The sequence below is a fragment of the Delphinus delphis genome, chromosome 7 (genome assembly GCF_949987515.2).
Source record: "Delphinus delphis chromosome 7, mDelDel1.2, whole genome shotgun sequence".
NCBI classification, from domain to species: domain Eukaryota; kingdom Metazoa; phylum Chordata; class Mammalia; order Artiodactyla; family Delphinidae; genus Delphinus; species Delphinus delphis.
In genome coordinates this window covers 72661987-72674424 of record NC_082689.1, presented here as the reverse complement: position 1 = coordinate 72674424, position 12438 = coordinate 72661987, and the positions used below count along the sequence as shown (strand labels likewise).

At 38.1% G+C, this 12438-nt stretch overlaps 1 protein-coding gene across 15 annotated transcripts in view; it reads left to right on the top strand.

Moving 5' to 3' along the window:
- Positions 1–12438, top strand: part of PKP4 (plakophilin 4) — a 251983-nt gene that overhangs the window by 127494 nt on the left and 112051 nt on the right. For 14 of the 15 annotated variants that reach the window (XM_069540863.1, XM_060016763.1, XM_069540861.1 and 11 more), the window contains one exon: positions 8924–9036. The exons of the other annotated variant lie outside the window; for it this stretch is intronic. In XM_069540863.1, coding sequence (XP_069396964.1) covers positions 8924–9036 — 113 coding nt within the window. Of the gene's footprint in view, positions 1–8923; positions 9037–12438 lie in introns of those variants that run through there. 15 annotated transcript variants of the gene reach the window in all.

Below are 12438 nucleotides of genomic sequence, written 5' to 3'. Positions count from 1 at the left end.
TGGCTCATCCTTCAAGTAGAGATGCTTAGTTCACTACCATCAAAATGCTTAGTTCACTACCATTGAAAACATCAGTTTGAATCTGATTAGAGATAGTGGATTTGGACATCACCGGTGTACACAGGCCCATGCAATGTTCAGAGATTGCCAGGTAAGAGATTAAAGAGCCAGTGAGCTACTGGTGGGTAGACAAGTTTTTATAAAGCCATCGGTGATGCTGTAGGAAAGGCTTGAGCTTTTACCTGTTTGCCTCAGCCTTCTCTGTATGTGGCTCTAAGCAGAGCTTTCATTAGTGTGTTTTAATGTAAACCTCTCTTCATTTTGATTTCCTAATAAAGGAGCTTTGGTGACAGTTACAGATAAGAGCCTGAGGTTTAGAATATAGATTTAGAGCATCTGGTAAGCTTTGCCATTCTCTCTGCTTCATTAAAACTGAAGGATAGATATCAAAGCTAAAACCTGGTATAATCCTGTGTGGTTTGATAGTAGGATAAAACAATAAAGATCTGAATGTTGATCATCTCCTATTTGAATGTCAACTAGTATAACAAAAAATCAGATTGGTGGTTGTGTCTCATGTTTTTCTGTTATCTTAAAGAAGATCTAAATGTAAAAAACTGTGGGCATAGCTTAGAGCAACTAATCCAGCAGTAGCATCCTAACAATCATTCCCTTCCTGTCTTCAGAGTGGTGTGAGGTCAGGAGTTTCCATTTAAAGGTTAACCCTTTGTGGTGACCAGCCCTTTGTAAATACTCAGCCTTGACCAAAGTAATTAAAATTTTGTTTTCCAACATGTAAGGTATATTTTTAATGTAGAGTACAGGATAGTACCCCTTAGTTCAACCATCCCAAAGTAGAATAAAAAGGAGCTGAATTCTTATTTTATTTATTTATTTATTTTGGCTTGTGGGATCTTAGTTCCCCAACAGGGGATTGAACCCACGCCCTCAGCAGTGAGAGCTCAGAGTCCTAACCACTGGACCACCAGGGGAATTCCCTGAGCTGAATTTTTACTGTTGACTAAGTTGTGTTCTGCAAGACAATATTGTTTCTTGAGATGTTAATAGTTATTACTTGAAAAAGAAAAGGTGTGGTTAGTTTCAATAAATCAAAGAATGGCCAGGTTATAGAAAGGTAAGCTGATATCCTACTGGTGGACGTCTGAAAACTTTTAATATGCTAGTGTCACTGTGCACCTCCAAGCTTTGGAATCTTCTGGGCAGCAGTTTTCAAACCTGCTTGAAGGTTTAAACCCCTATGGGAGAGTGGGGCACTGGTATCTGAGAACACAGTTTGATTGAGAAAGGCGATGTTTCTTCTTAACAAAAGGATCTGGTCAGTACAGAGGGGTTAAACATCATGTAGTTAGCATTTTTATAATTAATTATATATGGTTTTTAGTGACTACCAAGTAGACTTAATAAAGACTTGTCAATTATTATGTAAACTGTGATAGAAGGTCAGGACATTTGATCACCTCTGCACTAGTGGATGGTTATTAAGATTGAGAGTTCAGGGACCCTTTCAAAATATGATTGCTTTGGTTTTGGTATCAGCCTAGATTTGGGAATGGAATCTGGGATGCTTTGAGGATTTCTTACTAGCTCTTAAATATTCATTTTTAAAGTAGTTCTCTAGGCCTGACTCAAGAGCATCAAATATATGATCATGACCATAATTTACTCATCTTTTTAACATGCAAAAGAGAAAAAAATGCTATAGTATATCCTGATATAGGACATACACTGTGAAATTCTCTGCACCTTAAAAATCTAACATTATTATTCAGTGATGATTGATCTTTTAGTGATATAAAACTCTTTTACCATACTAAATTAGAAAGGTAAATTATTATTATTGGAAGATTTTTAAGCAACAGTGATTGAAATAAAAATTATTTCTTACGTAAGCACTGATTGTATCAAATAATGGCCTTGTCAGTTTACTTCTTTCAGTCTAACCAGTACTCAGTACTTTCCTGCTGAGATGTATAGACATGGAAAGGTATGTTGACCCCTGGTGTGTTGTACATGTACTGTGATGTGAATGGGTTTTTAATACACAGATGAACATCTTTAAAAATTACATATTTTAATTTATATTAGGAAAATTATATAGAAGCATTAGAAACCAGGATTTCAGTGATTTAATGCTAGAATGATACTGTCTTGTCTTAAAAAGGAGTCAATTTAAAGAGAAATATTTACTAAAAGGTAGTATAGGTCAAATGGGAAGGAAACAGAGATTGAGGAGTCCTGAGGTCAAGAAGATGTTTTCTGATGAGAAGATTTAAGCATTAAACTGAGAGGAAACACTGACGATTTGGGAAAGAGAAGCAAGATCCTGGAAGAGGCAAGAGGGCATGGAGAGTCTGGCCTTAGACAGGAAGGGGACACTCCTCTACCAATCCTGGAAGAGGATTGAGGACTAACATAAATGTGGGACAGGAAATTGAGAGTGTCATCGCTAATGGCCTGATAGGAATGCCTACTGCTGTTTCTTAATTGTCATCGTCATAGTGGTAGTAACTATTGTAGCCACTCCTGAATTAGTGAATCAGTTAGAACAACCTGAAGTAAATAGATGCTAGTGATACAAGTGGGCAACTGTAGTTGTATGGCATGACCCCCAATGAGCTTTTGCACAAGTTTGGAAGAAGAATTGTTTCTAGCATCTAAGGCAAGAGGGAACACAGCGTACTAATGTAAGAATGTAAGTGGACGAGACTTCCTTGGCGGTCCAGTGGTAAAGAATCCACCTTCCAATGCAAGGGACGTGAGTTTGATCCCTGGTCAGTAAACTAAGATCCCACATGCCACAGGGCAGCTAAGCCCACTTGCCACAACTACTGAGCTCTCACGCCTCAACTAGAGAGCCCACGTGCCGCAAACTACAGAGCCCACGCGCTCTGGAGCCTGCGTGCCACAACTACAGAACCCACATGCCCTGGAGCCGTGTGCCACAACTAGAGAAGAGAAAACCCACACACCACAACTAGAGAGAAGTCCGAGCACTACAACAAAGAGACTGTGCCTCAGTGAAAGATCCCGCATGCCCCAACGAAGATCCCTCATGCTGCAACTAAGACCCAATGCAGCCCAAAAAATAAATAAATAAATAAATCTTTTTTTAAAAAAAGAATGTAAGTGGGAATATGATTACAGATTCTACTGACAGGAGGACAGTGAGGAATATTATATACAACTTCATGCTAAAAGTAGAGGTAGTGAGGAACCAGGGGAAGGCCAGTTTCCTTCTCTGGAGCACCTCAGCTGTGGTGTGAAGAATGCATAGTCTTCACCAGACAGAGGTCAGAAGAAGCAGTATTTTCAGGAAAGAACTACATTTCAATTAAAGTCTGTAGGTGGAGAGTCTTCTTAGTAACCCTGAGATGGAGAATATTCTAAGTAAAAGATGAAGAGTTTATAAACAGAATTTGCAAACTGGAACGAGGCTTCCATAGGGCACAGTTGGAAAGGGTCAGGAGATACGTCACTACTGGCCATCAGTGAGGCTTTAATGAAGGTGAGAGGGGCTAGGAGGCCACAAGAGGGTGAAGTATGCCCTGTTTTTAGTGCCAGCACCAGAGTCCTTGAAGCTGAGGTCTGGGATGGAGCGCTTCCTGCTTATTGAAGGAGATGGGAGTGGAAGGACCTAATGCTGGAAGCCTCCTGGGCTTCTGGAAGCCAGTGGCAGGAGACATGACTAGGTATGCAGTATTATTTCTGTTTAAAAAAAACACTGAATCACCAGTTTAAGGTCGCATTTAGGACTGAGGTACCTGGAGTTTAGGTAGAGGTTTCACTCCAAATGAACAGCAGGAACAGGTGGGTATGAAGAAGACCCAACTAGAAGTCTCAGAAATGGAAAACATTGTCATTGGAAAAAAGTGAATAATAGATGAGATAAACCCTTCACGAGGCAAACAGAGAAATAGTGAATTGAAAGAAATACTGAGAAATTCTCAGAGAAATTAAGAGAAAATATGAAAAAGCTGTGGAGACTCCCATTTCTGGCATATTCAATACCCTAACCGGTCTCCCCACTGAAAGAAACTAAATACGTATACTGAATAAAGTATTTAAATTGTGTTTTTAAAAGCAAGGCTGAGCTGCCAAGGAAGTAAAGTACTCACAGAAACAAAAACCAAAATGAAAGTGAGACTCCTAAGCTAAGTAAGCAGTAAACCTGGCTTCCACCTTGAAAGTATGTGTCAAGCCTCGGTGATCTTGAGCATACCATTAGATGTCAAATGCCATGTGCCCTTTGAGGGCTGCCCAAGATGGGGAGTCTAATGGGATATCCCTTGCCCAAACATAAAACTTTACAGAGCAACAGCATTAGTACAAGGGTGTTGAGAAACCTGTCCCCCAGAAGAGGACAAGCTTGGGTGCTGGTAGTAGGGAGAAAGTATCCCCCTGAGCGTTTATGATACCTGTGAGAGAGGGTACCTAAATGGCCAATAAGCATCTGGAAAGATGTTGGTTAACAAGGAAATACAAAATAAAATAAATGCAAGGTAGCACCCCATGCCTATCAGATTACAAAGAAAGAAAGGAAGGGAGGGAGGGAAGGAGAGAAGGAAGGAAAGAGGGAGGGAAGGAGGGGAGGGAGGGAGGGAGGAAGGAAGGAGGGAAGGAAGGAAATTTAAGCCCCAAAATGCAAATCGGTATCAGTGAAAATGTACAGAAACTGGAGCCCTCATACACTGCTGACTGGAATGTAAATTGGTACAACTACTTTGGAAGGTAATTTGATAATCGTTATCAAGTAAACTTGAAGATATGCGTAGCCTTCAACCCAACAATTCCACGTCTGTGTCTCTACTGGAGGGGTCTGGCACATGTGCACAAGATGATTTATACAGTGATGCTTATTTTGCAGTACGCTTATAATTGCACAAAATTGGAAGCAACCCAAGGGTTCATCATTATAAGAACATATAAATATATTGTGCTGTAGTTGTACAATAGAATACTGTTGAGCAATGGAAATAAATGAACTAGATCTATGTGTACTGATACTGATAAATCTCAAAATCATATTATAATAAAACCAATCTGCAGAGCACTGAGTGTATTATACCATTGATATAAATTGTATGAATATGCAAAACAATACTATATATTATTTATGGATCTGTATATATGGAGTAGTAAGAATATAAAATATTCATGTGAATATTAAACACCAAATTCAAGCTAATGGTTTCTTCCGGAGAGGGAAGAAGAGAGAGAAATAAGATCCAGGAAGAAGAAACCAGGGGATTCCATTGTATCTGTAATATTTTATTTCTCAAAAAACCTGAAGCAAATGTAGCAAAACAGTAAGATTTGCTAGAGCTGGCTCAGCTTTGCCAAAGCTCATTGTATTATTGTTTATACTTTTTCAGTACATTTAAAGCATCTCACAGTATTGAAAAATTAGGAGTGAGAGAAAACTTCTATCATTATATGAAAGGAATCCAAAAACAGTACTATCCCAGGTTGGGTTCTCACTGGAGTGGAGTTTTGCATGCAGAATGTTTATTATAGATCAGCACTTGTGGAGGTGAGGGCAAGGAAAAGCAGGCTTGGGCAGGGGAGAGGTCCAAATACCATGCCAGACAGTCAAGCCCATGGAAAGCTCTGAAGCAAATCTGGATCCGGCTTTTATATTCTCACCTCAATCAGTGGCTGCATGCAGCCTGCCCAGAAGGGTACAACTTCCTTGGTCAAGGAGATTCTCTGCCTCTGAGGGCCCCCTGAAGGCACTGACCACTGGGGTATTGAGTCCTTCCTTGGGCCTCCTCGGGCCATGCGTTTCTGTCTACCATACAAGATCATGCAAGTGAATCTTTGTTTCCTTCTATTCCCTTGACTCTCAGAGAATATTTATCAATATACTTACTGAGAGAGATGAGGTAAATATAAACAAAAGCTTCCAAACGCATGTGAACTGACTCCACTTTTATAGCATGTTAGTAGGCTTGGCTTTCCTTCTAAGCTTGATTACGGTCTTGTTTGACAGAATTTAAGAGGAAATTGTCATGTACTAATCATTGGCAAATGCTTTTAACATTATTTCCTTGCTCTTCTCAAAGGATCCCCCTGTAATTTAGATGCCCAGTTTGGGATGCTGCAGTAAAGATCAGCATTCACACACTATGTTTAGAGGATAAAATATTAAAATTTTAAATTTATGGATGGTATCACTGCATAATCATCTCAATGAGTGTTATTTTGGAAATCATTAGATGTGTTTTTATATGTAATACCGTCTTCCTTGTCAGTCAGTCTAAGAAGCCAGTAGAGACAGAATTGTCAAATATTTATATCCTACTCATTCATCTTGGTGCCAGTCACATGTGGGAGTTTTATTTGTATTCTGTAGAAGTAGTATTAATAATTTTATTAAAAAGCATATATATTTTTTACTTGTAAATATCCACAGGTATTAGATAACCTTTATAGATTCCATGCTTTACAGCTTCCTGAGAGTCTGCTTTGGGGGCTTTAATGATGTCATACTTGTGAGAAGTGTGGGCAAATAATGGATAAAATGGTTTTGATAAAAGTAGCCAGTAATGTTCAGTATTATGGGCTCCACAGCCAGGAGGGATACAGTGTAGACTTTACTCAGTTCATATGAGTGTTAAAGGAATTTCCCAACTTCTAACAAAATGTAGCTGCATCGTGGGTACAGAGGCTCTTCTAGCAACTTGACAACTGTAAATGGTTTCTAGCAGTATGTCAACACTGCCACTGCCACCAAGTATAAACATAGTTTGTGTGGAGGTCATTTCCTTGAGTCCTACTGCAGGGAGTACAGCAAGAAGGTGAAAGAAAGAGAGAAAACGAGCTTCATATTTTCTGATGTCACTGTCTTGGTTTCAGCATCCAAGTCACAGTCTGGCATCTTCTCGGCAGAGCCAAAGGCATCTGTCTCAGCTTCTAAGGGAAGGAATTACGGGTCATTAAGTTCCAACCTGTGCCTTCAAGCAGGAAATTTCCCAACCATTTCCTTGAAAGGATGCTCAAAAGGCCATAGGCAGCTACAAATATGATTTTAAAAATCCACTAAAATGTTTTTTTTCTATGAATGGAAATTTTTTTAATGTTCTCATTTGAAACATGCCTCAATCCTACCCTGGTAACTTTTGGCTATCGCAAAATGAAGAAAACCCTCCAGCCCTCAATCCCTAGTTGCCACTGAACTGAGAACACAAAAGTTATGTGATGGCTTGGGGAATATTTTGAGATGCACAGATGGTCCTTTCCTGGCCCACCTTGATCCAAGCAGCCAGTCTTCCAGGAAAAGATGTGTATAATAAGACAATTGAGTAAAATAATAGAAAGAATGGAAGCGTATCACAGAAACTATGATGCTGTTTAAGGACAAAGAAAGACTAAGTGTGAAGTAAACATAATACTATTTGTCCTTAAAATCAATGATCTTAGCCTGGTACTGAATGTTGTGCAATTATTATCTATCTGATCTTTTGTTGCCGAACATTTATCAAAAGCCTGTGGTCTAGGAAGTGTTAAGCAGATGTAGGCAGTGTCCTACTTACCCATTATGATCCTATTGTACGGCATTATTGGGCCAACTATTACTCATTCAGGCACTGCCCTATACGCCCACACCAACTGGGCTCATTAGAAAAGGACTCTCAATATCAGGAAGCAATAAGGAGTTCACGGACTGTTTCTTAAGAATTATTCTAGGAATAGTTTGTAGAATTTGCACGGCCAATGCTGTCAAGTAACTGCACGTTTGCCTGACTCCGCAGGGAGTTAATACACTTTTCAATTAAATTGTTTTTTATTTTTGTTTGCATGACAAATACACATTGTCATAAATAATATTATGTTGTCAGTAATATTATTATTATAAACAAAACTAAGGTAGTTTTATTTCTGATTAGCTCCTAGACTTAGGGTTCATCTGTCGTATTTTGAACCAGGAGTCAGTGTCCAATGAAACCACTTACAGTTCAGCATTTGCTTTGAGTAGACTTGTAAGGAGTTAATGTGGCACAAGGGAGCTTGAGGTGTTACTGGAGATGTTATTTGTGGCTTAAAGCCTTTAGTGTATACTTGATTTGATTTATAGATATTTTATGGCATGGCCTGCTTTCTATTTATTAAAATCCTGTCAAGATAACAATGAGATAAGTACAAATAATGTTAAAACATTTCTCCTAGAATAGAATACTGGCCTTCATGATGCATCGTAGAATGTAGAATGTAATTTCTTGAGACAATCTTTCCAGCTTTTTAATACAATTTTAAATTCTATATTATGGCTCAGACTTTTTCATTATTTTTTCTCTTGTCCCTTCATGAAGTGACACATGAATGCATTTGTGACAATAGGAAAAAATGTGTATTATAGATAAATATAGAAAGACTTTTTTGTGGAGTTGTAATGATTTTTTTTCTTAACAGTGGAAAGGCTTTGTATCAAATATGGTCAAGTGATTCTCATTACAGGAATTTACTTCTTTTTTTTTTTTAATGCTATGCTAACATACAGTATGAGGGATGGAAGAATTGGCTGTTGAGGCCTGTATTGGTTGGTGTGCCTCTAATGTAGGCACATCGAGTGAGGACTCTGCAGACCTTACTTTAATACATCACTGGAGCAAAAGTACTGTTTGAAGACCTCATTTAGAACCACCACCACCAACAGCAAAAAAGGCCAAATAAAGGTCTACATGTTTTCAGTTTCAAACGAAGACACATATTCTAGTGCCTTTAAGTTTGTAAAAGCTACAAATTAGTAGGTTGTTGAGTTCTATTCAAAACCCTAATCTCGTAAGGCCACACTGTAGTGTTACATTACGGGCATGTTCCTGTGTTTCCTGTGACGTACATGAATTCATGTATCTGCCTAAGCAAACCTGGTGCCTTATATGCCTTCTATTTCCTTGAATCACAGGAGCTTCAGTTTCAGCGACTAACCCGAGAACTGGAGGTGGAAAGGCAGATTGTTGCCAGTCAGCTAGAAAGATGTAGGCTTGGAGCAGAATCACCAAGCATCGCGAGCACCAGGTACAGGGCCGATGGCTCTATTTTCTTACACGCCTTCAAGTCACACATTATTAAGTTGTCCTAGATGCAGCAAATGATGCTTTTAGTGTTGTCACTGTTAACTGGCCTTCCTGAAATGGATACCAAAAATGTCAATTTATTCTAATTTTGAGAAACCTCTTGTAATATTGATTATCTTTCAGTCCTGTGCTTGAAGTGTTTTATACAGCACTGGTATGCCTCTCTAGCAAAAGCTACTATGCTAACTTTAGAAATTTGATTTCTTTTATGTAGACAAAGTTAATGAATGTTTTCAACAATTGTTAATTATTTGGCAAAGCTAATTGGCTTTGAAAACCTGATTGATTTTTTTTAACTCAGAAATATTTCTAAGTCATAACATTTATCTAGCTTTGAAAAACACATTCAATTTACTTGGAGTTTTCTAGAACTCTGGAAAACTACTATACGAAATAATTACTATATGAAATAATTGTGTATTCAAATATAGTAAATGCGAAGTAAGTCGAAAAGAAAAATATCGTATTATTAACGCATATATGTGGAATCTAGAAAAATGGTATAGATGATCTTATTTGCAAAGCAGAAATAGAGACCCAGATGTAGAGAACAAATGTACGGATACCAAGGGGGGAAGGAGGGTGGGACGAATTGGGAGATTGGGATTGACATATATACACTACTGATACTATGTATAAAATAGATAACTACTGAGAACCTACTGTATAGCACAGGGAACTCTACTTAGTGCACTGTGGTGACCTAAATGGGAAGGAAATCCAAAAAAGAAGGGATACATGTATATGTATAGCTGATTCATTTTGCTGTACAGTAGAAACTAACACAACGTTGTAAAGCAACTATACACCAATAAAAATTAATTTTAAAAAATATATAGTAAATGCAAAACCAGTATATTACTGGAAAAAACACATTTAATCACAAGTATTTTATATTTAAGTAGCCTGTTATGCTATTTAAAATATCATTAGAATAAAAATTACGGCCACAACTCCAAATGGTGAAATCACTACTTATGCAATCTGTGGGTTTCTTTCTTAGTATTTACATATTCCAATAAAGCCTACCATAAAATACTTCTGTTGCTTGCATTTTTAAGCTTAGTTTGTTTAATCCTAAGTAGGTGTATGCCCATAGTAACTTGTCTTTCAGCTGTTTCTAACATCGTAATTGTTATATTTCTCATTATCTTCTGTTATTCATAGCCAAAAAATCCTTCTTGGTGAATACAATGCTGTCTGTAGTTTGTCTTTCCCAGCTGATTGCTATGAATTTAAAATTATTAGGCAGATAAAATTGTATTGTCATGAATTTTTAAATCTTTGACCCTTAACAATTATGCACGTTAGTATGTTTAGTAAGGCATAAAGCATGCAAGTAAGATCAAGAAAACTTTCAAAACACAGATATCAAATTATGTGATCATTTTTAAGACATCCAGGCAGTTGTTCATAGGAAGAGAAATTATAAGCAAGGTGTAAAATTACAAATCAAAAATTTCTAACTCTAGCTTTGTACTCCTCAATTAGATAATTTATCAAGAAAGTTAAAATTGTCAAAACAAAAATTTGTTTTAATTTTACCCAGTTTTTTTAAAGGATATCTGTATGTTTAGCACCAAAAAGAACAGTTCACAAGCTAAATAACGTAGTGTTATATATTTCCAGATTTTTTCAAATGTAATTTTACACTATTAGAAAAATTAAATCAGTATTTAAAGAATTCAGTTAAGGCGTTTATTCTGACAATTTTGCCAATTAAACGAACATAGAACTTTTCTCGGTAAACTCCTAGAGATATTTGATATGTCAATAATACCTAGAGGAAATGGCAAAGGAGAAAGGAAAATCCCCAGGTACCAGAAATAGAGAACCAAAAGCCAGAGCCACGGGCTTCCCTGGTGGCGCAGTGGTTGAGAATCTGTCTGCTAATGCAGGGGACACGGGTTCGAGCCCTGGTCTGGGAGGATCCCACATGCCGCGGAGCGACTGGGCCCGTGAGGCACAACTGCTGAGCCTGCACGTCTGGAGTCTGTGCTCCGCAACAAGAGAGGCCGTAATAGTGAGAGGCCCGCGCACCGCAATGAAGAGTGGCGCCGGTTTGCCACAACTAGAGAAGGCCCTCGCACAGAAACGAAGACCCAACACAGCAAAAATAAATAAATAAACTCCTACCTCCAACATCTTCAAAAAAAAAAAAGCCAGAGCCACAAGCATTTGAGCTGCATTGAGTTCAGGAGGCCTGGGCACTGTCAAGCCCCCAACAAAGCACTGGAGTCTTAGGTTTAATACCCCTGCAGGGACCAAAGAGTGAGGCCTTATGTGCTCACGGTGGTAGACTTGAACTTGGGAACACTGCATTAAGCCATGACCCTCAAAAGCTGCACCCTTGGACCACCCCAGGCTTGCACGGTATGTGGGTCTGGAGCCCAAATGTAACTGTATGCATTGTTCAGGAATACCCAGCTGAGAAACTGACATCACCAAAGATGCGCTCACAATCAGATAATAAAAAACTCAAGTCAGAAAAACTCAAGGATAAGTAAGAATCAGCAAGCAGGAGAGCAGGATTTAAAACTTTTAAGAACTTGATATCATTGGAGAAAGTCTGACAGGTATGCACAGGAAGACAGGTACAAAGATGCTTATTGTAACATTATTTGCAAAAGTAAAAAATTTGAATCAGGATAGAAATGGGAAATAAACTGTGGATAAGTAAACTCAAGAGCCATTAAAACGAAACAACTACATGTATCAACGTGGACATCTTTGCAGAACAGACTTTTGAGTGAAAACTACAAGTTGCAAAAGAATAGGTATAGGTTATCTTTATGAATATTTTAAAATATACATAATACTGAATTTAAATAGTGTTTGATTTTACGAATCAGTGCATCTCTAGTAAAAGTATAAAAAATGTTTCAGGATGACACCACTTTAAGATAGGGGTACCTCTAGGGACGAAGGGGAGGAGGAAGCTATCAGGAATTCGGCTTTAGCCAAATCTGTAACGTTTTATTTAAGACTGCCATCTGGAACAAACATAACAAAAAATATGAATATTGATATCTGTTAAACAAGGGGGTTGTTGATATATGCATGGCTGTTAGATTATTTTCTGTAGTAAATATTTTAAAATATTAAATAATTTTAGGGTTATATAGTTTGAATTAGCTAATTCCATAGGTTCGTTAAAAATCTGTTAGTAAAATACATATTGTGAGTAATACTTATTGTCAGTGATTTGGGGCTTTGTGTCTGGATCTCAGTGCCCAGCTTGGCGCCTGGCATGGCAGTGGGGCTCAGTCAGACAATGTCGGGTGAGTGAGTGGGTCCTGCAGAAATGGAAACCGGGCTGACCAGAGAAAGAGGGAAAGTATGC